Below are 25,642 nucleotides of genomic sequence, written 5' to 3'. Positions count from 1 at the left end.
AAAAAGGTTCCCAGTGAAAACACCATCTTTAAACACAAACTCCCAATCTCTGTTAGGTCTATAAATTCTTGCCATTTCTTTTGCACAGAAAGAAATCTTTTCTTTTTTCTTTTTCTCTCTACCGTTAATGCCAAAGGGGGGCCTTCCTTTTTTTTCGTCGGGGGTTACATTATTTGTCGCTTGTTTTGCAGCAAAGGGGGCTCAGGCACACCCGCGCCCCCCGAGGGCCTTCTGGCTTTGACCAACAGTTTCCTAACAAAAGGTTCGCTATTTGTAACCTAGTAGAGTGAGAGGTTTGCCCCATCAGAGAGAGGGGATAGAAAACTCTTGATTGCGTCAATAAGACTGAAAACACGCGCCAACTGCGGGAGGGCGGGGGTTGGGGACCCCAATGATTCTCAGAGACATTACAAGCAGTCTCTTCGCGGAGAGGCAGACTTTTAACGCTCTGTTGGGAAGAAGTATCAGCCATCAGAAACCGAAAACTTACCACGATAGTGTCACCCCCTTCTCATTTTTCGACTTCAGTGACTTTCTCTCTTTCTCTCTGTCTTCCACAATAATTTTGACCCCCTCCTCCCGGCCAATGGGGTTTAGGGGTTCTCTAAAGAGTGTCCATTGGATTCTTGTTGATCATTCTAAAGATTTTTAACGATCTCTCGCGTAATCTGTCAGTACATTGGATTGGTCTTAACGGATATAATAGTAGTTTTATTATATCCATGAAGTCGAGTAACAATTGGCATAAATTATCCTAAGTTTAACCAATGAAAATGCTGAGAGTGAGACCCCAAGAGACAAGCACTGTCAGCTATTTTCTTCTGGTACTGTACATCGCTAACACATCCTCTGACCGTAACCTTTCTAATTTTTTCACGCAAAAAAGTGCACGGAGGACACTAAAGTTGTTCTTGCCGTTTGAAGCAAATAACAGATTACTAATTTTCATTATTTTACATGCTTTTTTGAATAGAAAAGGGAAATTTAGACGGATTTTATAGGATGTTGCCACTGTCAGAAGGGGGATTGCCTTGTAGCTTGTTAGTTATTGGTGGTGTACCACTATAGGGTTTTCCAGGGAATTCGTGCCTAAAGCGAGGTTTTCCCCAAACTATCATTAAATCATATGTGACTTGTTTTTCCGAGTAACGCGACGGGATGCGGGATGGAAGAGGAAAGACCGTGGCTAGAGGGATGGGGGAAGCTCAGGATGAATTCCTCTCTCTCTCTCCCTCTCCCTCTTTCTCTTTGGCTCGTGATTTTCTTCTGATTTTTGACACCCAAACGTGCTGTACGAAAACTTTTCGCGTTCGGATTTTAACGAGATCTTTCCCCTTCTCATCCACCCCTACCAACCATTTTTAAACTCATTAACGACGTTTTTCAATGGTTAAGCTGAGGTTTAAAAGTTGGGACATATTGTAGAAAAGAATGTTCTTCCTCTTAAAAAAAATTGATTTGAGGTGAAAACAGTTTCCAAAGTTAAAAAATAATTAGACATCTTTTGATTTTTATACTATTTTATTGAAAATATCCGTTATTTGCATTTGGAAATGGTTTAAATGAACGTTTCAAATAGTAAATACTCCAGGGTTGATAAATTATTGCTCCTTGGAGGCTTGGACTATATTATGTCGTCTGCTTAGACTACTTCGTGGCATACGGTTACGGTTAGCCCCTAAAGTCGGTCGGTTTTTTGTCAGAACATTTTTTAAGTAGTTTAAATGTGTTTAAGAATTATATTTTATAGTTTTCGGTGTTAAAAACGAAGTATTTTCTCGTTTTTACAGCAGTAGTTTAAATCTTAAAGACCTTGGGCTTCAGAGCGGCCTTATAAACGGTTTGGAAGCCAAGGCTTAACGTTGTTCATCTTCTTTGGCAATTAGAAATTTTATAAGTGTAAGGTTAATATGGCATCAAGAAAAACCCACGAGTTATCAGATTCAGATGAGAGTGAAGGTGAGGATATAAAATCTAGTAAGATTAAAAATGAGGAAAACAGGGGATCTTCAAAACGTAAGCCTGAACGTAATCTATCGCCTGTTGAAAACCAAGTTAATAAGAAAGTAAAGAAACATAAGGAAAGTAGTCCAAAGCATGTGAAAGAAACGTGTGCAGCTGAAAATATCGGCTTTTATTTAACTCGCGTACGAGGAATTTCTGATAAATACAATCATTCTGGCATGGCGTACAATTTAAACGGAATATTATCAGATTATGATGGGGAATTAGTACAATCTGTTCAGGTAAAAACATTCCTTATGACTTTAGATTGTTAGTTGGCATTTCAGTTAATTTATTATTTCAATATTAGTTTAATTACGTTATCGATATTCCTTGGCTTATGAAACAATATCCAGATAAACATAGGTAATCAAGGGATCTAGCTTAGGTTAAAGATTAGAAATTTAAAAGTAACAATATTTAGATCAAAACCATTGTTAATTGTTCACGGTGAACAAAGAGAGTCTAAACAAGCGTTAGAAAAATCAGCTGCACCTTATTCCAACGTGAAATTATGCAAAGTAATTAAATTTAAACTAAAACTAGGGATAATTACCAAAAATTAATGTTTAAACCAATTTTAGGCCAATTTACCAATTGTCTATGGCACACATCACACGTTAGTAACTGTATTCTTTTTATTATGATTGCAATATCTCTAAATATTTAACGAAATTATTGATAATATATTAGAAAAATGATGATATTGTTATACAAAGAGGGTTTACGAATCGTAATTCACACTTCTAATCTAATTCTTCAAGATTGGGATCAAAAGACACAAGGGTGTGTGTCTGTTAATTAGTTATTTTTTATAATAGGCCAAATTTTTATTATACGTTTATTTTAAAGAATTTGGATTAGTCCAATTCTACCGGAACTTAAATCTGAAAGTAAAAACGACGGGGAATCTATTACAAACTTCAAGAAAGATTTCTTACAATATTTAGCAGCTTATGAAATCCCTGAACTTAGAGAATGGTGTCAAATTATTAAGAAATATGATTTGTCATCTGTTAGGTATCAAACATCACTTAGTTTCAAGGTTAAACCCATATTAACACTAAGGCTAATACTATTTCAGAGTATTTTTAATTGGTTCAGTACCTGGAAGACACATTGGTGTTAATAAAACCTCATTTGGGCATTTAAAATTACGAAAAGTAAAAATGAACTACAACATTTGTACATCGTTTTCGGGCTAGGAGGGTTCATACCATTTACACATTCAAGGAGACAGGGCTACTTGGAGGACAAAAGTGCATACTATTTTATCCTTCAAGTAGACTGTTCTCCTTGATGGTGTAAATGGTATGAACCCTCCTTGCCTGAAAACTATGTTTTTATTAAATTTATCCCAATAAACAATAACTTTTATTCAGATTCTATCAAATCATATTCCTGAAATCGCGGACTTTAAAACCTGGCCCCTAATTGCTCAATTTTCGAGTATTGGGTCGCTTGGAACGTCTGAAAGTCAGTGGTTGTGTAGCGAACTTCTATCCAGTTTAACTGCTAGTAAATCCAAATTAACATCAAGCTTAGATTATAGCAAATTAAATCTGGTAATAATAGATATATTAATTAATTAGTGTTGTTATAATGTAGGCTTAAAAGAAAAAAATTGCGTGTTTTTAATTAGATATTTCCAAGTGTTGAAAATGTTCGAAAAAGTTTAGAGGGTTATCCAGCAGGGACTTCGCTCCCTTATAGCTACAAAACTGAAATGAAACAACAGTATTTAAGGCGATACTTTTGGTGAGAATGTTGATTTTTATTCTTCAAAAACGGAAGGGTTAAATTAAAATATTATCTAGCCAATGGTCAGCTGATTGTACTGGACGAACAAACGCTTCCCCTCATATTAAAACTTATCTAAGATTTTCTCCGGATTGTTCCCAAATGGCGTGGTTTCTAGTAACCAGGTATAATAAACACCTTTACGTTTAAATTAACTTTAACCCCAGTTTATAGGTAATTATATTTTAGCGCAAATTTATCAAAAGCAGCTTGGGGTTCATTAGAGAAAAAGGGGGAACAATTAGCTATTCGTTCCTACGAACTTGGAGTTTTATTTATCCCACAATATATGGTAATTTAATTTAGAAGTTGATTATCGTGAAGTAAACATTAATAATCCGGTTTCCCAACTTAGTGTTCAAGGGATGTATTTAAAATAGGAGGGGAACCAGGATGTTTTCCAATACCTTATGATATCCCAGTTAAAAAATACGAAAATACAGGTTAGGGTTTACGAATTTTAGTCCTTAAGAGGCTTGGCTTGTCTTGGAAAAATTGGTACAAGCCTCTTAAAGGATATAGCCACCATCTTGGGGTAAATTTTTAATATGTACGTATTCATTTAAGATGAACCATGGACTTGGGATAGACCACATATTAAAGCACCTGATAGAAACGGAAATAAATGGTGTCCTTCCTAATTAATTTTTTTATTTTTGTAAATCTGTTTTTTTGTTTAAAATTTTAAAAATTTTGAATGTTAAAAATTTTAATTTCTTTCACAATAAACAAATATATTTCATACAGATATTGGACATTTTTTTTATTTAAAAAAATATATATTTTATTTTCAAACATTGTAGGCCTAGTAGAAAAAAGATCATAGCCCACTTCAAACGCAGTACAAGGCGTAAATGCGTCTCTCTTTGTTCGTCACTTCGTCTCTCTTTGTTCGGAATACTGCGCAGCCTCAGAGTGGTAAACCCCTGGGTTAGGGGTCAATTTGCTGGATGGTTCTTCTGGTGGATTCCCGCCATTTTCCATAGGCATTTCCATGGAGTAGTTTAACAGGAGTGGAATTGTCTTTCTTTAGAAGTGCATTACATTGTAGGTATATACTCCTGTAATATTGCTCCATGGTGACGCTTTGCTACCATTCTTTAAGGCCTGGTCACACACTCACACTTCAACGCGCGCTTCGTCGTGCAAACCGGTTTGTATCGGGAGGCCCAAGCGTGTAGACGGGACGACGGATAGTCGTGCAAACCGCCAAGCTCGGCTTGAGTAACCAAAGAATTAGTACGTGCAAACTCGGCTTGCACATGGGCTTGCACGGTAAAGAGTGTGCATATGGACAGTATCAACTGTACTTTGTTACACTGTACAAGTTGTATCTTCAGCAGGAACGGAAATAAGCAAACACAGTGATCAATTGCCATTAATTTTCGCATCGAATAATATTACTGGAGTGGGAGTGAAAATAGCTTTCGTTAATATTGCTCCATGGTGGCAGATTTGTATCACCGTAGCAGTGTTGTAGCAATATTATCGTCGGTTTTTCCTTTTGCCGAAGTGGAGGACTATTGCGCAAATGCTCAAATATGTCTGATATACGCAATTTATCAAAACAATTTATAGCAGACTTTATAGAATTATACCAATCATTGCCATGTCTTTGGAAAATAAAATCAAAAGAATATTCGGACCGCAATAAGAAACATGCAGCATACCTTACAATGGTCAACAAATTAAAGGAGGTACGTAATACATAAGTAATGGGAATTGTGGTTTCAAATAATGATTATGGCATTATGTTGTTCAAAACGGTGACTATGATTGAATGCACTTATGAAAGGTGGAGGCTGACGCTGACAGGGACGCAGTAATCAGGAAAATAAATTCACTGCGTAGTTCTTACCGCAAAGAAAAGAAGAAGGTTTTGGAGTCGCAAAAGTCAGGAGCTGGCGCGGATGAAGTACATGTACCCACGCTGTGGTATTACTCGTTATTCAACTTTTTGGACGACCAAGAAATAGCTCGACCTTCAGTGTCAAACTTTGAAGAATCCCTTTCACATGTAAGAGAAGGAACAGGGTTGTGTTGTTTGCACCCAGTATTTATTTTCGTAATGTCATTGTTACATTGTTTAATTGGTTATGTTACAAATCGAATTTTGCCAGGGAACACTTCCTTCATTGTTAACATACAATAAGAACTGTTCTCTGTTCTGCTTGGCATCATTAGCAATCGCTCTATAGTGTCCTCTCTGAAGGTCAGTAAGATTGTCATCAGTGGTCCGTAAACCTAATGATAGTGACCCTCGAATAGTGTCTTCCTTATCTGTGCTCCCAGCCGGCATGTAGCTTGTTGAATTATGTCTTATTAGAAAGTTATGAAGCACACAACATGCCATAACAGCAACGTCTATATTTTCAAGTTGTAATTTAATGCTAGTATGAAACAGACGAAATCGAGCAGCTAATATACCAAAAGCATTTTCGACGACACGCCTTGCTCTTGATAGGCGATAGTTATATATTGTACGTTCATTTGTAATCTCTCTTTGATTATAGGGTTTCAAAAAGTTAGGGGTTAAAGCAAATGCTTCGTCGCCTATGAACACATAATTGAGTATTTTATTCGAGTTATTTAGCTGTTCTGGGTCCGGAATGTGTAACGAGTTCGCTTTCAATTTTCTGTGGAATATTGTCTGCTCAATTACACCTCCATCCGAGATTCTGCCATTTACACCAAATTCTGCTATGATGAACTCGTAGTTTGCATTAACCACTGCCATCAACACCATACTATGGAACCCTTTATAGTTATAAAAGTATGAACCGCTTTGCGGTGGTGGTATAATTTTAACGTGTTTGCCATCTACGGCACCCAGGCAATGGGGAAAATTCCACTTTCTTTCAAAGTCGTGCGCTATTTGCTTCCATTCTTCCTGTGATGTTGGTACCTAAAATGAAATTAAAATGTTTCAGGATGAGAACTCCATTGAGTCAGTGGTATCGCCTCAAGACCAGGAATATCGGCCGCCATCACAATCCTCTAATAACAGCAGTTGCACAACGGATCCGTCACCGCAAGACCTGGACTTGTTACCCCCTACTCCAAGTAGCGAATGTGCATCAGCACCACCCAGACGCGTAAATAATAACAAAAGGGGTCGAGAGATTGACAATGTTATAGCTACGGTTGGTAAAAAGCTGTCAGAAGCAAGAACCGAGGACCAGCATGACGTGTTTGGACGCAATGTGGCACATAAGCTTCGAAACATGCCCAAGGAACAACGTATATTTGCTGAAAAGTTAATTAACGACGCTTTGTTCGAAGGAGACCTAGGAACCCTGTCGCGGAATTGTTGCATTCACATTCCAACTACCAATACTACGCCATTACAAATCCCTACTCAGCCAATCTTCGTGAACGCTATACCGTCGAACATGGATATCCATGCAACACCCTCCCAAGACACCCATACCACAACCGCGACTACTATGAATAGCATTGAAACTTATGTTGCTGCTCATGCAACTATTGGTGATTATGTGACTAATTACCACCCAGAACAATAATTGGATTACTATGTTGCACACAAGGCCTATGTAATAAATAAAGATTTAACAAACTTAAAACGTTGTTTTACCTTCATGTATTGCTTTCGCAAAACCATAAAGATGGCTCGACATGTGTCCGGGATAATAGCAGATAACGACTGATGGGAAATCGCGGTAGAAAATCGTAGATCTCGGTATGATCTTCCAGTAGCTAGAAAGCGTAAAGTACTGCTCAATCTTTCATGCGGAGATATGGCTTCGCGCATCACAGTATCTTGGCGTTGTATTTTAGGTGTCACCAAACGAAGTAATTTAGTATATGCGTTGACATCCATTCTGAGATAACTACGCCAGTCATCAGGATCTTCTCTTAAATCGTTCATTAAATGTATATGTGAATGTCTTTTTCGACGTAGCAGCCATGTTTTACACCATTTACTTCGTGGGCGTTTCTGGCTCTTGCGTTTCAATAATAAAGAATAGAGAAAACCATATAATAAGAACATATCACTAGGGCACATTTTGCGATCATGGACGTTATGGCACCTCTGCAACAGAAAAGCCAATAATGACGTTTGCACAAACATTAGCATCGTGTGGACGCAAGAAGGGTGTTTCAGTTGTATTGCGCAAATTATACATATGTCAGGGTCGCTGTCGTTTGGCCGCGGTGCAAACCGAGTTTGCACGAACAAATTCTTCAGCAGTGCAAATCGCGCTAATCGATTTGCACAAGCCAACGTCATTCCGTCCACACGCTCGGGTTTCCCGACACAACTAGGTTTGTTCAAGGACGTTTGCGGTTAAAAATGAGCGTGTGACCAAGACGAGAGTAGAGCGTGCAAACTAGCACTCGCGCATGCGTAAGCAACGCACTTCCGAAGGGTTAGCACGTGCAATCTCTTTGTGTACAACAAAGCTGGTGTCTGTAGACGGGGGCCAAGCCGTGTGCTCCGTCGATTTGCACATGTTTTTATGCCGTTTGCACAAGCTTTATTACTATCGTTTGGACGTTGGAGGTGTGTTCCGTGTTTCTGCACAATCTGTACCGTTAAGGCAAATCGCTATCGTGTGACCGGGCCTTTACTCTTTAGTATAAAATGGTGGCGCTCTACTGTTACCATTGTTAAGTAAAAAGGTTTCAGAAAAGAATCATGGGAAGTCGAGTGTCGTAATCTTCAATATTTAACTTATAATAATTAATTAGTTTAAAATCAGACGGTGTTTGTGTTGTTTGTCAAGAATCTTTGGCCAAAAGCAGACTACTCATCAATTCCTTGAAGTACCATAGAAGCCAAAGGTAAAGGTCAATTAATTTCTTTCTTTTACACCTAAGCCTAATTATCATTTCGTGTTGGTAATCGTGAAAAAAGTAGACTTAAAACAACTTTATTTATTAACTTCTTTAATTATCATTTCCAAGAATACAAAAAAATTGTTTTAATCTTGCAAATTCATACAAGAAGTTGTAAAGTTCAAAGGTCACAATATCCTATGAACCTTGGCTAGACTTTCTTCTAAAAACTCTTGATAGGCCTTTGCAATCGGATCTTCAAACCTTAAATTTATGCAAATAATTTTATTTCAGAACTTATAAAAAGTTTTGAAATATAAAATTACCCATTGTTAGGGCTTTCCAATAAGGTATTTGAATTAATATGATTCAGTACACTGCCATTTGGATAAGTAACGTAGATTTCCACAGGAAATGAGTACAATTTTTTAGCTGCCTTCACGAAGTACATCTCATTCTCTTCCATAGAATTTTCAAATTTCTATTTACGAAAAACATTTTAGACCTTAGACCATGATAGATTAAAGTGATTTATAGCAAATCTTACTGTTAGTTCAGAGTACAAAGTCCAGGAACTTATAAAATAGATGTCTAATAATTTCAAGAGTTTGGAACTAGCTAAGGCATTACGTAAAGTCCTTCCTGACCCTCAGCACGACTGATCATCCAATGAACCATATAAAATTAATGAGTGAACTAATTTATTTTCGCGCTTTGCAATACGAAATGCTTCAGATATATTATAATATGGTATCTAGGAATAAATATTTATAATGAAGTAAACCCCACTTTAATTTTAATTAAATTGCTAATTAGCACCTTTAGAAAGGGATACATAATTTTATCAATGTTATATGAAACGTTAGAAGACTTCGCGTCCCATGTAACTTCATTAGGGTTAAAATTATCACTAGAAGATTGGCTAGTGTTGATTTTCATTAATGGTGAATAACCCAAATCAACTTCCATATCACTTATTTCATTTGGACCATAAATCCACTCCATATCTAATATTATTAATGATAGATATTAATCATTAATGAAGTAATTAATTAATTAATTAAATTAATTAACGCACCGATATTTAATTCTCGATCAGAGGGAACTTCCATTTCAAATGAATAAACCGTAGTTCCTTCTCTATTTATTATTAAACTTCCCTTAAATTGTGCTGGTGTGAACCAAAATGGAAATTTCGGGGGATCTTCTAATTGATATTCAACGTGAGCGCTATAAATTAACGTAATTTAAATAAGGGATGGTTTAAAATTAAACTAAACTTAAAATACTTACCGAAAGATTATCTTTAATACGTTTTCATTTTTGGCTTCAAGTCCAGCTAAAATACCTCTTGGTTCAAATCTTGTATGTAAAAAAGGTTTGGGATGAAACATTTGAAATAATTTCTCCAAGAATATTGATGGATTAACGGGGTTATAAACGAAACTCGAGGTCTGTTCTCCTGTTTGTGTGTTTGAAACGGGGGGTGGAATTATCCACCATGTATCACCACAATTAACATTGTTTTTCGTCGGTAGAAATTCTTTAAAATTTAATGCAGGGAAACCCTTTTCTTTTATGTTGGGTTTAGTCCAATTTAAGAGACCGTTAAAAAAGGTGGGATTTTTCTACATTTAATAATAAACTTAATTAGTTAAGATTTAATAGCTAAATTAAATTAGTTAATTTAAAACCAACTTTATTTTCTGTAACATAATCTTTTGAACTTGATTGCAATTTTAACGGTGTAAAATACGCTTTTAAAATTACAATTTGCGTTTCCTCAACTTCTCCCTTTTCCTGTCCCTGTTGATATATAATTAAACTTAATTACATTTAAATTAAATTAAATTAAACAAAATGAGCCCCCATCCCATACTCTTAGATTAAATTTGGAGCTTGATTTATCATTCTTATCTTGTTGACATTGATAATAATACGGAAGAAATTCATTCAGTGATAAAACTTTATTTTTGTCAATATCTAAGTTGTCAAATTTTTCGTTATCATGATTTGAGATTTTGTTAGTGTTGTCGTAAATATCACAGGCGTAGTGGGTTAAAATGTTCTTAAAATGAGAGCGTAGAGAAATTTCCCATAATATAGTAAACAGAATTAAAAATATTACATGCCGAAGTGTTAAATTAGTGAAAGGAAACATATCTATAAATTTAATTATAATAATTTTATTTTAATATAATACTATGGAAGCCGCCATTTTAATTAACAATAAGATAATGTATAACGATTTTAAGGATAAAAGGTTTTTCAATGACATCTTATGGCTTTTTCTAGTACTAATTTAATAATATTAGCTTTGATTTTTGTTGCGATTTAAATATATAAGGCTTCTATTAAATTTAAGTATTAATTTAACAGAAAATTAACTTAGAAATTGATGTTTTGTTTATGTTAACTCGATGGAGGTGATTGACCTTTTGGAACTAATTTATGGGGATAGAGGGTGAATGGACTTCGTGTCTGTCTTATTTAAGTATTTTTATCAATGAAATTCTGTAGTCTGTAGTCTGTAGTCTCTTATCAAGTTCAAGGGCACGAACATACGTGTAATGGGAAAAAAAGTTATTTTATTTCTTTTATAATATGTAGGTCTAACCGTTTAACGCCACATTTTGATTTAATTTTTAATTATTTTAACTTGAAGCCAATTTTTATTTAGTTTTAACTTTTCCTGAAAAGATATTTCACGCACACCTTCATTTGTACGTGGAGAAGTTAGAGAATGTTGTGGGTTTAAAAATTATTAGTATATCATGATATTTATACAGGGTGTTAAAATAAAATTGGTATCTAGACCTAACTTCAGTGTATTCTATGGGATAAAAGGTTAAGCCTCGTTGTGAATGAGTAGCTATACCTCAACTGTTGATCCCCCACGTATGTGACCCTCCTTCCCACCTGAATCACACGTAGCTAATACAAAAAGATTTTCGTGACTTGTTATTTCTAGAAAACGAGTTAAATTCGTATGTATTTTCTTTATTCTTTTTTTATTCTTCTTAAATTTAGCCTGTAAAACTTGCCTTCCTGATATTTAGGGTGTGAAAAACGGCAACACAGCACAGATATACTAAACGCTAAAATAGAAATAAGTATTTTTTTTCTTCTTTTTTTCTTTGCCGAGCGCAAACTTTCGATCTTTATTAAAAGAACCCAATACGGAAGTAAAAATTCTGACTTGAAAGGAACCGCTTTAATATATTAGGAAATAAGTTTCTTTTTTAATTTTTTAAGTTAAAATCTCTGTGGTTCTGCAGCTTTAATTTCTATAAATATACGTCGAATTCAAAGTTTATAAGTTTTTATTGATAAGAATTATCGAAAGATAAAATGGGTTAGTTAGTAATCGGATGTAGTTATTTTTTATTGAGGATATAGTTAAGTTTGATAATTAGTAGCTTAATTATTCTTGCCCTAATTTTTGTAAACCCAAGTATTAACAGAAGTAAGATGAGACTAGAAGTGAAGGTCTCAAGCATTGATAGTAGATCCTGGCACTAGTGAACAAATTTGAGGATTTTATGCCGCTTCCATCGTTCCTACACTACAGAGAAAAAAATTGGACGAGTTCCAAAAACATTTCCTACCCCCTTCCCCTCAACCTTAAGCCGCGGAACACGGACGCCTGTGCTTGAATCTAGTTCGGCCGTCTACCGCCGCGAGCGTCTCACGTTTTGGAGGGAAACTCAGAAACCGCTACTAGAGGGCCAACCGTTGGTGTCTTATCAAGAATATTCACTTTCGCCAAGTGAAGAATTTGGTTAGCTCAGTACTTCTAGTCTCATCTCACTTCTGGTATTAAGTATAGATGGAAATAGGGCTAAAAGATACTCGGATTATCATGTCTATGTATCTCTTATAGAACCAGAGTACTCCAAATAATATCATCGATAACCTTTTGTTTAATTACTCTTGCCCTGATTGGTGTAATCCCAAGTATTTAGTGTAGTTGGAAAGAACTACAACATACTCGGAAGGATTTCCCCGAATCTCTTAAAGAACCAGAATTCTGAGCTTTTGAAATTCCAAACTCCAAAGTGAGACTGATAAGAAACCGAGGGGAGGTAGGGTGGTTTGAGAATCTCTCAGACATTTCAAATTTGGTCAAATTTTCGTTCGATACTTCCGTTTATTTTCGACCCAATAATTTTTAGTGGAAACTCTTCCAAAATAAAATTATATTTAATAAAATATATTTTTTATTTATTTTACTTTTAAAAACAAAATGATGACGGGTAAAATATTTTGAAGAAATAAAGTAAACACGTCATCTTAAAGACAATGAAGATATTTTGCGAACGGTGTGTTTTCTGTTAGCGTTTTTGTTATCGATGGTCAGTTACACTGTGTCCTTCCCGTTTTAATGGGATCGTTAATTATGTTGGGTTTGTGAAAGGTCAAAGTGCAGTGACGTCTAGCCACTAAAATCTCGCATACGCGGGTTGATTGACTATACAGTTATTACAGTTTTCATGTAAAACCTGGATTACCTGTGAAGGTCGGGGAATTTTATATGGGTCTGTGGGGAATTTAAATTGTCATAAAATGGGTAATTTCTTATTAATTTAATAATTTTGATATTATTATTAATAATAAATAATACCAATTATTTTTAAACCTACAAGATTATTTCTGACTCTCTTACTTACAAATTAGAGCGGAAATTAAAGTTACTTTAAACGATAAACGAAAGCCGAATTTTTGAAATTAAAAATAAATTTGATATTTACACGCAACTTCGATCTTAATTCACGAATAAAAGAAATCAATGGAAGATATTTAATTTAATAGGTGGGTGGGTGGGTTATCTGGTGATTTCCCCCCCCCCTCTTGTATGGATAGCCTTGTTCTTTTAAAGAACGCATCTCCCCCCGTTGTGTGACGTTCACTCTTCAGTTGGACGCGGATCTAGGCCAATCCAGGTAACCGTGCCGACACCAGAATGAATCTTGTAGTTACCCCTAGACCATCTATACCTGTAAAACCAGAGAGATACCTCGCTTCGCTGTACGCGTGCAATGAAGCCCAGCTAGGGTAAACCCCATCCATCGACTTCCTGGTGTAGACAAATCTTCCTAGTTTTCGTAGTTTTAGCTTAGATTGCGCGTTACAATCAACATTTTTGTTTGTGTCTTTTGATTTTGTGCCTTCAATTTTTGGTCTGTTTTTGTTCGCGTTTTAATTTGGAATTATTTGGAAAAATAATATACTTGGGATTTACCGTGCTACCATGGATCTCTTGGTTCCAAAGGTAATTTTAAACGTATATATATATATATATATATATATATATATATATATATTCTAGGAGAGCGGTCGCTCTCTTAGATAAGACTTGTATATATATATATATGATTATGTTTGTTAGGAGTTGTTTTTAAGGGTCAAAGGTTAATTTAGGACGGTTAAGGTTTTAATAACCATATGCAAATTAAGTTTTCAAGTTATCTAACCTTTTAATGTTTTGGTTACTTTAATGGGCGCCATTTTTAAAACATGGCGGATTGTATATTCAAACGTCTCTCTATATTTAGCGCGAAACGAAAAGGTTTTTGGGTATATCAATAACCGCCATTTTGAAAGATGGTAGTGTTCTGGAATTTGTAAAATCTTTCTTAGTACTTTACTACTGAAGAGTAACGATTTCCGGTAAAACGGAGAGAGGGTTTGGGGCCCAGCCTCGTTGAGACCGCCCTAGAGGTGTTCCGGGTCCCCTAGAAGGTACGGGCCCCGGGAAAACTAACCGAAATTGCCGCCCCCCTTCCCCCTCTCGACGGCCCTGGTTTGGCCTGGGCTTAGTTTAGTCTGGACTTTAAATGTTGTTAAGTTTGTTAACAAAGTCCGCGACAACTCTGTAGTGTTTAATATATTTTTAATTAGTACGGAATTAGTGAGATAATTGTAATCAATTGATAATTAATTCAAAATACGTTCCATAACCTTAATATATTGAGGGTACTAGTACCAAAAATATGTACGCCCTAAAACACAAATTCCAAAAGAAAAAACATCTCTTCCGGATTGAAGTTGGTTTTACAGAGACGTGGGTGCCAAGTTGCGAAGAAAATCATCGCCCAAATTTTATCCCCAATTACCAATCGACTGCTACATTAGTTAGTTTTAATCACTTTAATTAATTACTTAGTACAAATTATGAAATATCAATCGTTGTCACCCATGAGTCTGATTGCTAAGGTCCGTCGCGTGCGTCTTCGAGGGAATTTTGCGCGAACTAGTGTAGAAATATTTCTCTAAATTTTCCCGCCTGTTTATCGTTATATGTCTAGAGAAAAATCAGGATTAAAACATCCGGGTCGAAACCGACTCCGAGGTTGAGAGAAAAACCATGTCAAGAATTTTTTTTCTCTCCTTAAAATGAATTTAGTATTAAGATAGGAGAAACACATTTTTGTCGAATGGAATTTTTCGATTCTCGTCAGCAGAGCAGAGAGATGTTCTTCTGTACTACGTTAATGCGAATTCCTGAAAAAATAGATCACTCTTTTGAAGAAGCCCCAGATTGAAAACTTGTTTTTAGTTTTTATTATATATTATTCAGTTCTTTTCCCCTCCAGAGAAATTATTATAATACTTAAAACGCTATTTGCTACGTGGGAACAAGATTCTTATAATTTGATTGCGTCATGTATTGTCAATATGCGAAATCATCTTTTTATTTTTTTCTTGGAAAGTGCCTGGTTTTCTTTGGAAGTACATTTTGGTTTTAATGGAAAATACGTTTTTACTTGGAGAATGGCGCGGTTTTTACTTGGAGAATGGCACGGTTTTTACCCCATAATGGCGCAGTTTTTGCTCGGACGTGATTTTGAGAAAAGGATGACCCTTGACCTCGAAGACTCGCGATATCCACCATCACTAATAACGCGAAAGCAATTAACTAAATGTAATTTAAATAATTTATTTTTAACTCTATCCTTTGGGCGTGAATTTATTTGATAAAGATAGCAAATGTCCCACGTTCTATTAATGAACCTTCGGGGGTTTTTTCAACGGTTAATTGAACCCACTGTAGTCACGTGACGCCCTTGGTAAAAGTCGTTAGGCTTAGCAAGCAGCGTTTCGTCGCTATCATTTCCTGATTTAATACATTTATTCAAGATCGTACTTGGCTTCTCTAGCGAAACCGGGAAGTAAACGTCTTGAACTCAAGCTGTTAGGGAGGGGGGTGGGGGCGTGTAAAAGGGGCTGAAATTAGGCCTTTGACCTCTCGCAATATATATATATATATATATATATATATATATATATATATTCTTTTATTAACTTTCTATTAGACTTCCCCGTCTGTATTGACCCAGACATGGTCATAAACTTGGTTATGTACTAATTTAGAGCAGTCTGAGATATGACCTGTTTTGCGTAATACTCACATAAGTATAACTATTTCTTTTCTAAGTTTTCTCTCCTCTCTCTCTCTCTCTCTCTCTCTCTCTCTCTCTCTCTCTCTCTCTCTCTCTCTCTCTCTCTCTCTCTCTCTCTCTCTCTCTCTCTCTCTCTCTCTCTCTCTCTCTCTCTCTGCTTCAAGGGAATATGTAAAAATGACAGTTTAAAGGGAATATGAAGTGTTAAGGAAAATAAGTCTTATTCTTTTTCCCAGAAAAACAACTTAAGTTTTAGTTTCGCTCGTGCATTTTTGAGAAAGGGTTTTAAGGATATTGTATCGACTATTACAAAAGAAAAATGTTTATTTCGTTTTTACGAATTTATGTCTGCCGCTTTACCAACGAACGAACTAATAAAGTATAGTATTCAGAGTAGAGAGTACTCCGTAACCTACATCGGTGTGTCGTCATTCAAACCCTCCAGACATTTTAAACACCTATACCTGCATGAAAGATTGAAGTGAATTCGTCTAAAGTTATCGATGTTTATATACGGTATGCTAGTGACGCGGTAAATTTATGGTTGGCGCAGTTAGGGATGGACGGAATCTTTTGAAATTTTAACCAGGGGTTAAGTATATTATGGACCTTATTTGGTTAAATTTTGGTGCGATTCGGTGTAAAATTTGGTGTGATTATGCTGTGTGTTGCTGTAAATAATTTTTTCTCCACTAAAATATTTCAACTAAGTCTTGGTGTGTCGTTCAACGCGTCATAAAAATCGTGGGTTTAGTCAGAACGTATCCAGATTTTAGACATGGGTAAAGCACAATTCGCGCCTTATTTGGTTAAATTTTGGAGCGATTTGGTGTAAAATTTGGTGTGATTATGGTGTGTGTTGTTGTAAATCATTTTTTCTCCACTAAAATATTTCAACTAAGTCTTGGTGTGTCGTTCATGCGTCATAAAAATCGTGGGTTTAGTAAGAACGTTTCCAAAGTTTAAACATGATTAAAGTACAATTCGCGCCTTATTTGGTTAAATTTTGGCGCAATTTGGTGTTAATCTTGACGCTTTTTTATCGCCTTAACTTCTTCAGTTTTATCGACAACTAATTGAAATTCTACGAATGGGTTAAGTTTGCCAAATTATTTTTTTTATTCCCATTAACAATTTTTATCGCGTCTGTGATTTTTTTTTCCGGGACTTGATAGTTTTAAAAACGTTACAATTGGATACATCTTTGTCATTTAAGCAATACCTTTATAAATGGGCTATCGATCGCGTATCGATTATTGCGGTTTATCGGTGTAAAGTGATATTGATCACTTTCTATATAGAGTGCGAGTAAAATTCACCACCACGCATTCTGAAATAGACAGGGAAATATTTGGTAAATTATTATTTTTTTTTTTTTGCTTTTAAAAGGTAAAAGTAGAACCCTCCCTCCCCCTCCCCCTTTTTTTAATTTTTTGGGAAAGTTTATCATCAAACTTGTTATATTTAAAGGGAGTGTGAAAAGATTAAGGGAAAATGGATTCTTCTACTAATTATAAGACCGATTTGTGTAATGATACATGAAGGAAATACCTTCGAATGATTTTATAATTGAAATTATTCTAAGATTTCCTAGATGATTTGGAAATAGCACCTCGGACCAATCGTATAACGCTATGTTCTTTTGCTAACAAAATTCCCGTGGCACGCGCTCCATGTCTAATGAAATTTGGCGCGAGATTTTATGAGATTTGGCGCGAGATTTGGTGAAATTTGGCGCGAGATTTGCTGAAATTTGGCGCGAGATTTGCTGAAATTTGGCGCGAGATTTGGTGAAATTTGGCGCGAGATTTGATAAAAAAAATGCGCGTGATGTTACAATCTTGGCGCGAGATACAGAACGTGCCGTGTAAATTTGAATTAACACGACACGTGTAGGCGATCCTATCCTATTTAGTTGCCGACTGAACTGTGTCCGCCGGAGGTGACTTGACGCCAACAACACCCCTTGCGTCACCTCCCGAGTAAACCTCATTCCTTCCTTGATTAACAACGTCATGTAACCTGACTTATCGCGTCCTTGCCGAAGACCCTTAAAGGGACCCAATAATAACTCTTAATTTTATCCTAGGCTATATTTTTCATCAATTTCCTGCTATATTTCAAGGATAAATTTTTTTCACCCTGGACTTGTTTTAGTTCTATTACTAGTTTTAATAAATTAAGGGTCGTACTTTTAAGTCGTATATTACTTATGAAAGGATGTTTGTAATCAATTGAGCGTATCCTTTAGAGTCTGGTGATTTTCATTATCAATGTTAAATCCTTTTTAAAACTCGGTCAAATGGTCAGTTATAGCTTTCTTAAAAATATAAAAAAGAGTCAGTTATATATACAAAATTTGTAGGAAAAACGTTTAACGCGTAATCTTGTTTCTCCTTCGATTCTTTTTAATTGCGCCTCCAGCGTTTTGATAGCCTGGTCTGTCAGAATACGTACACTAGCGGGCGCTGAGAGAATTTTCTGTAGAATCAAGGTTATTAGAACATAGGGAGAATCCTTGCAAAAAGCCGCTATTTTCTCCTTTGTACCTCAAGTACCTTCTTTTTTCACCCCTGGCGTTCAATATTTCTTTCGAAAATATTTTTGTGATAAAATGTTTAAAATTAATGTTTATTTATTTATTTATCTATTTATCTATCTATTTATTTATTTATTAGTTTGCAATTATTGCTTATATTGATACTTTTTGGGGTATTTTTAGGTTTTTTTTATCGCAATAGTTTTAAAGGAAAGAAATGCGCGTTTAAAATTTGAATTTTTGGCGATAATTTTTCTTAAGGAAAATGGCCGTCTTTTTTAACATTTATTTTTTGGCCATATCGTATGATTTTCTTTAAATTTATTCAAAATAGACATACCACTTCGTCTTCGATGATAACTAAGAGCTAAGAGGGAAAGATACTGGGGTTAAACTTTAGCCTTCCATCCCGCTTTTTAGCGTCTGCGCTGTAGGCTGGGGGATCCTAAGTGTGAGTGAAGACTGCCAGTGAGAAGGCAATTTTTCTTTTTTAATCGAAAGCGCGTTTAAAATAATGAATATATCAATTGGAACCATGTTTCTATCTATAATATTAACGGAGATACAAGCAATTAAGATTTCCTAATGGACACTACGCGTTAGGCTTTTCCGCGAAGTACCCCTATTGGTCGCCTAGTACCACCTGACGGATTCCTCCAGTGAGTGCTTGGAGTGAAAGCCTAACGCGTAGTGCCATCCATTACGGAAACTTAATTGCTTGTATCTCCTTTAATATTGTAGATAAAAACATGGTTCCAATTGATTTATTCATTATTTAATACGCTCTTTCGATTAAAAACCAAATTTTTTTAGTCGGGAGTATCTCTTTAAAGTGGTTATATTTCTTTTGCCCAAAGCTTTTTTTTATCATTATTTATTTTTTTTTCTTCTTTTTAAGAAACGTCTGTAATAATCTTCCAAAACGACTTTATATAACTTTTTCCCATGTTCATGACCTAATTCTTGAATTATAACTTACTTCTTAAAAAGTTAAAAAAGAAATATATATATTTGAAAATTTTCAAAACATTTTTATAGCCTGTTTGAGAACTGAAAGAAAAAAAAAAGGCGCAGAAATTTAGTAAAATATTGGAATAACTTAATTTTTAACTTCTTATTTTTTTCAGGAATATTAAAATATAGTATTTTGGGTTTTAAATATATTTAGGGCAAAATTCAGTGAATTTAATTAGAATTATTGTGGTATTTAACTTAATTACCCTTGAAAATATTTAATTAATTCAATTTTTTTTAGTTTTAGATTTAAATGGTTATTTCCTTAATAATATGTTAATTTCTATTGAAAGTAAAATGATATTATTTTGTTTGTAAATATAATCTCGTATTTTTGTGGTTTGTTTACGAATCTCGTAAACAATAACAACATTGGCTGGTTTTTATATATATATAAAAAAAATTAACAATTAGTTTTGGGGATTTTTTATTGTAAAAAGCCGGTTTTTCTGTAGAAACAAAATAGGTTATTAAAGGAAAGGGAATGCTAGAATTTTTTTCTACTTTTTTAATCGAATTTTACCATCAGTGTCGTCTGCTAAACAAATAGGCCTAACTCTTATTTAATTTCATTGACTGTACAGGGTGTTAGAAAAAGACAATGTTAGGACAGAAGTACTGTATCTCTGTGGGCCGTGAGTCATTTCAACTGTCAACAAGTTATGATTACTGTTTTAGTGATGACCCCTTATATTTAATTAATTAAGCTGAAAGACAATGATTTCTAATTTAATTACGGGGGTCATCCCTAAAACACTCCAATCATAAATTGTTAAGGGTGTACCTTCGGGCAAAACGTCATAGAAATTACATTTGCGACGTAAAGTCACGCCTAGAACCCCCTGTACTTTGGTCCTATCTCCCTTTTTTGGAACACCCTGTATATTATATAATATTGTAATTTGCATATAGTTAATTTGGTAAAAAATACTGGGATTAACCTCTTCTTTGAAGCGTTTAAGTTCATGACCCATTTCTAAATTAATATTATCATGATTTCTAACTATGATTTTTATTTAAATTTTTTAAATGAATACGTTTATTTATCTCTTAAATATTTACACGCTCTAATTTTTTCTCATCCACAAATCTAGATTTTTATTTATTTTGCTTTTCGTAAAATATTTTCGTTTCTTCTGTGCAGTTCGAAATATTTGAAATAATATTTTGAAAGTAAGATATGGAATCGAAATTTTGCGTGTTTAAATACGATTAAGGCATTGATTTTTTACTTTCCTGGTTTATTACTTATTGAAGGATGAAATGAAACTAAATTTAGGCCTAAAATAGGCATAAAAATAGCGTAATATATATGTTTTATCGGTTCTAAAAACATATTTGGGGAATTCGCTGTTTCCCTGTCTAAAAATTGATCGAAAAATGTCATTCGACTTACTTACAAGCGTTTTCATATGGGGTGACTTTTATTTCTAAAATTATTTTACACCTGACCCCAAAGTTTGAAAGATATTTGGCCCTAATTAGGTCAAATAGTAGACTCAATATTTATTCTTTATTTAATTAAAAGAAATTATTTAAATTTGTTAAATCATAACGAAGAGAACGACCTTAGCGATACTTTAACCTTTGACCTCTAGCTCCCAAAGTCTGAATCATATTTAGGCCTATTTAGTTCAAATAGTACACTATATATTTATTCTTTATTTAAATAAAAGACATTATTTAAATTCGTTAAATCATCACGGAGAAAACGACCTTAGCGATGTTATAACCTTTGACCCCTGACCCCCAAAGTCTGAACCATTGTTAGGCCTAATTAGGTCAAATAGTAGAATTAATATTTATTCATTATTTAATTAAAATAAATTGTTTAAATTTATTAAATCATCACGAAGAAAACGACTTTAGCTATGTTATAACCTTTGACCTCTAACCCGAACCACTTTTTGGTCTAAATATGTTAAAAATAGGCGTAATATTTCATACGAAAAAAAATATATATAATTGGGGAAAACCCTTTCCCTTTTAAATGAATATTAGGTCAAGTAATTAGGAACAATACCCTGAAATAATCTATATATATATATATTTATATTTCTATCGAAAACTTACCCAACCTCCCTAGAAAGTAATTATAATATTTTTTTTATTAATTACTTCCCTATTTTAGGAAGATGTTCCTAAAAAATGGCCGACGAGAAAACGTCTGTAATAAAATCGAAAGGGTTAAACGAAGAAGAAAATGGTTCTGGACGAGGTGGTCCAGGATTCGACAACGTCTAAAGACAATACGTCGAGCAGGCTCGCAACGCCAAATGGCAATGCCTCGACAAATACTCATAATTTGGAATATTTCTTACGTGGTTCTGAGGAATCGGGAGATTGTGGTTCATCGCCCTTAAAACCTCCACCGTGGCTCGATAGAGAGCGTTTTTATCGTGCCAGGGACATCTTTAATCGTTTCTTCTTCAGGTAAGACCCGCAACAACTTTTTTCCTCGATGACTCGCGAAATTCATAAAGGAAGTCTTACTTTTACCCTAAACGATTTGGGCCAATTAGATTAAACACACGCCTGACCTTGAACTTGTATTGACGCCCTCTCTAGGTCTCTTAAAAGGTCACCGTGTTTATGATTTCATTAACCTTCTTGAAGATTGTAGACTGTAGTAAACCCATTTTTTGCGAATTTATGTATGTAATTATTAGTAACCTAACAGCGATAAGTGTACTCGACCTTAAAAATTAGAGGGTTCGGGATTTCGTTTGGTATATCAAACCGTGCTTCGAGGAAAGCTAAATTTGGGCCCAGGTGTGATGGAGTGGACTCTGGTAAACACCTTAAAATGGTCAGGGATATTGGGATAAGCTGGAAAAGTCAGGGATTTAAGATGTGTTAATTTACGAGTAATTTCCGCTAAGCCAAATTATTAAATAATTTTGTTTCCAATCAATGGGAAGTGCATAAAAATTCTTATCATTATTATGATACTTATTACTGATTACCATCTTTAGGAGTACGTAAGAACCTCCCCCCTTTCGGGTTACCTACCATTTGTAACTTACTTGAGGCAACTTCGATACACTTTCTTTTCTTTGATTACTTGCCGAATTATTATTATTTTTTTCCTTTTGATTACGTATTCATCGTCCTAGTTTTGCAGCTTACACGAATTTATTCATTTTAATCCGGAGTGTTTTTGGGTTGACAGCATATTTTTCGCTCACTTGGCCGGTCTGATGTTGATTGTACATATTCCTTCGATGGTCGGTCCTTTGTTATCAACGGGGAATTCTTCCTCTATGGTGTGTCTGTTCAGGAGGTACTTGGGGACGTTACAACACGTCCGACGATGGTACGAAGGCGATGTCTGGAATCCGACGGACGCCGCTCACAAATCCATCGTTCAAGTACGAAATATGCATAAAAGAGTGGGAGATAAGCTGAATAAAGCCAACACTAATTCGTCTCAGGGTCGAGACGGTCAAACTCTAGTCGGAGGTGAGACTACACATTTCTTTTCCTGGCTTGCTTTTCCGCGATTATGCTTTGGATGTTTGGCAATTTGCTTTTCGTTTCATCCACGAATTCCCTTGGATTTACTTGCTTTAGTGCTTGAGATATCATCCACGAGTTCTTTAGAATTTTCTTCATTTTGACTTTATCCCACGAATTACTTTGAATTTTTTTGCTTTTGTCTCCATCCCACGAGTTCCTTTGAATTTTCTGCTTTGGCTTCATCCTACGAGTTCTTTTTGAATTTCCCTGCTTCTAGTTTCATTCACGAGCTCCTTTGAATTTCCCTGATTTTAGTTTCATTCACGAGCTCCTCTGAATTTCCCTGCTTTTAGTTTCATTCACGAGCTCCTTCGAATTTCTCTGCTTTTCGTTTCATTCACGAGCTCCTTTGAATTTCTCTGCTTTTCGTTTCATTCACGAGCTCCTTTGAATTTCACTGCTTTTGGTTTCATTTACGAGCTCCTTTGAATTTTCTTGCTTTTGGTTTCATCGACGAGTTACTTTAAATTTCCTTGCATTTGGTTTCATCCTTGAATTTTCTTAGCCTTTCCATGGTATTTCAAGGAGCGTCATTTTCTTATCCATTGGTAAAGCGTTCTCATTGGAAAATCACTGCTTACGCAAATTTGGTCGCGAAATACTTCTTAATTTGCGGATCATCTTTAGAATTACTATAGGTTAGTGCCACGATCTTTTGCATGACGCGGCATTGCTTCCATCGTACGGATAAACGTTGCGGGAACTAATTGTAATGATATTTCAATCTGTTCAGAACGCCAAGCTACTTGTCCGTTGTCATTCTCTTTGCCAGGAGAGGAAGGTCAAGGGTCAAGGGGTTGTTGTCCCGTTCAGTCAGGCGGTGGCCATTTGTCCATATCTCAACGCGATATGGCTCTGACTCAATTCGCCTTCTTGGGCTTAATCGTCATGTTCCCCAAGAAGATCGGAATTCACTGTTCGCGCGAGGACCTCGAGTGTTTAATTCATTTCTGGCGAGGCATCGGCTACCTCTTGGGTATCGATGACCGGTACAACGTTTGTGACGGTAACTATGACGAAACGGTCACGTGGTGTAAAGAAATTTTGAATGGTTGTATGAAACCGGAATTACTCAAATCGGGACCGGAATCCCTCACTATGAGTCGAGATATTATTAGAGCCATGAACCATTTTATAGCTTTTCTAAGTTGGGAAGCCTTGGCTAGGTTCTGGTACGAATTGTTGGATATTCCGGTTAATTTCGCGTCGGGCTTGTACCAGAAAACGGGCTACTGGTTGATGAGACTGACTTTTAATTATATTCTCAGGTTTAGAATCTGTCATAACTTCTTGAATTTCGTTTTACGCGTCGTAATTAAACAAACTCTCAAGAATCGCGAAAAATTTGAACGGAAAATGAAGCGAAATTCTTCGGAGGCGAAAAATATTTCGCAAAAATCAACTTCTGTCCGATGAAATAAATTTTTTTTTTTTTTCGTGACCTCAATTTTTCAAGAAATGTTTTCGAGTTTCGCGGTTGGTTTTACCAGAGTCCGGTTTACCTGTAAGTGTATTTTTGCATCAGCTGTGTCGCTACCTGGATTAATTAATTGCAATTTAACTTGTTTTCAAATTAAACTAATTAATATTACAAAAAACAAGAATACCTCTTTTTTTACGCGCGGTTATGTTGCGTTGTGCGGTTGAATTTTTTTTAATAACTTATCTATCTCCTTTTATTTTAAGGAGTTTAATAGCGACTTATTTCGATTAGGTTTATCGGAAGCTTCAAAATGAGTCCAAGTAGGTCAAAATAGGACCGTATGTAAGAAAGTTATAGATTTGGGAGGTCATTGTAAAATTTTAAACTTAAATTGTCTAAATTTGGATAGTTTTTAAATATAAATTGTCTAAATTTGGATAGTTTTTAAATATAAATTGTCTAAATTTGGATAGTTTTTAAATATAAATTGTCTAAATTTTGACTTTTTTTAAATATAAATTGTCTAAATTTTGACTTTTTTTTCAAACTTAAATTGTCAAAATTTTGACGATTTTTTCAAACTTCAATTATTTAAATTTGGTCGTTTTTTGACTTAAATTGTCTCAATTTGAACCTTTCCGATTACCATATTCGAAACTGCAGGCCGGTATAATAGACTTTACGAGGAAAAAAACATCGCGATTTAAACACAATTAATTTAAATATAAACACTTCTGATTAAACTTAACGTCGTTTTTTCTTATTATTAATTTCTGTAATTATGTAGGATATTCAAATTATTTTCCTCTAGAAAAAGTGAAACAATAGCGCGCGCGCGTGAAATTAATATATTTAATATAATGTTTTAAAATAGTCTTTAAGACAGAAAAAAAAAAGTAATATTATGGTTAGGAAATAATATCGACACATTGCTCAAGTTTAAGTGATAAAAAGGAGTCCCAAGTGTAAATTTTGTATTGTATTTTTTTTCTCCACGATTAGGGTTTTTAATATAGATGGCTTGAACCCCCTCTAAATTTTTTTTGGGGGTCCAAGCGTGTAGAGAAATATTTTCTCCCATTATTTTTGTAATAAAAATAGAAATTTATTAGGTAATTTACATTTTAAAATATTGGTAAT

At 35.0% G+C, this 25,642-nt stretch overlaps 4 protein-coding genes across 5 annotated transcripts; 3 read left to right on the top strand and 1 right to left on the bottom strand.

Moving 5' to 3' along the window:
- The first annotated feature begins 1,607 nt into the window (after nucleotides 1-1,607).
- LOC149673671 (tyrosyl-DNA phosphodiesterase 1-like) lies at nucleotides 1,608-4,552 on the top strand. Its single transcript, XM_089839322.1, has 13 exons — nucleotides 1,608-2,246; nucleotides 2,315-2,370; nucleotides 2,429-2,525; nucleotides 2,589-2,623; nucleotides 2,698-2,790; nucleotides 2,857-3,024; nucleotides 3,089-3,167; nucleotides 3,387-3,569; nucleotides 3,647-3,762; nucleotides 3,822-3,929; nucleotides 3,994-4,096; nucleotides 4,160-4,247; nucleotides 4,372-4,552. Exons 1-13 carry the CDS (start codon nucleotides 1,911-1,913, stop codon nucleotides 4,443-4,445), a joined length of 1,536 nt encoding a protein of 511 aa, XP_089695448.1. The 5' UTR covers nucleotides 1,608-1,910; the 3' UTR covers nucleotides 4,446-4,552.
- A 144-nt stretch (nucleotides 4,553-4,696) lies between these two features.
- On the top strand, nucleotides 4,697-7,388 carry LOC149673670 (uncharacterized). Its single transcript, XM_089839332.1, has 3 exons — nucleotides 4,697-5,501; nucleotides 5,600-5,821; nucleotides 6,735-7,388. Exons 1-3 carry the CDS (start codon nucleotides 5,346-5,348, stop codon nucleotides 7,326-7,328), a joined length of 972 nt encoding a protein of 323 aa, XP_089695458.1. The 5' UTR covers nucleotides 4,697-5,345; the 3' UTR covers nucleotides 7,329-7,388.
- A 1,310-nt stretch (nucleotides 7,389-8,698) lies between these two features.
- Nucleotides 8,699-11,011, bottom strand: LOC149673669 (selenoprotein N-like). Of its 2 annotated transcripts, none has more exons than XM_089839324.1 (8): nucleotides 10,484-11,011; nucleotides 10,303-10,404; nucleotides 9,898-10,232; nucleotides 9,683-9,834; nucleotides 9,424-9,611; nucleotides 9,152-9,358; nucleotides 8,931-9,085; nucleotides 8,699-8,868 (listed from the first exon to the last, which is right to left on the bottom strand). In XM_089839324.1, exons 1-8 carry the CDS (start codon nucleotides 10,763-10,765, stop codon nucleotides 8,793-8,795), a joined length of 1,497 nt encoding a protein of 498 aa, XP_089695450.1. In that variant the 5' UTR covers nucleotides 10,766-11,011; the 3' UTR covers nucleotides 8,699-8,792. The 2 variants fall into 2 exon arrangements, with proteins under 2 accessions (XP_089695450.1, XP_089695449.1); XM_089839323.1 differs by having other exon boundaries at nucleotides 10,303-10,410; nucleotides 10,484-11,010.
- A 2,514-nt stretch (nucleotides 11,012-13,525) lies between these two features.
- LOC149673668 (uncharacterized) lies at nucleotides 13,526-25,618 on the top strand. Its single transcript, XM_089839328.1, has 5 exons — nucleotides 13,526-13,876; nucleotides 21,692-21,993; nucleotides 22,733-23,022; nucleotides 23,634-23,717; nucleotides 23,813-25,618. The coding sequence occupies exons 2-5, from the start codon at nucleotides 21,764-21,766 to the stop codon at nucleotides 24,493-24,495; spliced, it is 1,287 nt and encodes a 428-aa protein (XP_089695454.1). The 5' UTR covers nucleotides 13,526-13,876; nucleotides 21,692-21,763; the 3' UTR covers nucleotides 24,496-25,618.
- The last annotated feature ends 24 nt before the right edge of the window (nucleotides 25,619-25,642 follow it).

The sequence above is a fragment of the Phalangium opilio genome, unplaced genomic scaffold, assembly GCF_054372755.1.
Source record: "Phalangium opilio isolate 3A_F unplaced genomic scaffold, DU_Popi_V2 ptg000048l_1, whole genome shotgun sequence".
Taxonomy (NCBI): Eukaryota; Metazoa; Arthropoda; class Arachnida; order Opiliones; family Phalangiidae; genus Phalangium; species Phalangium opilio.
Note: the sequence above shows the minus strand (reverse complement) of the source record. Positions and strands in the feature narration are given on the sequence as shown.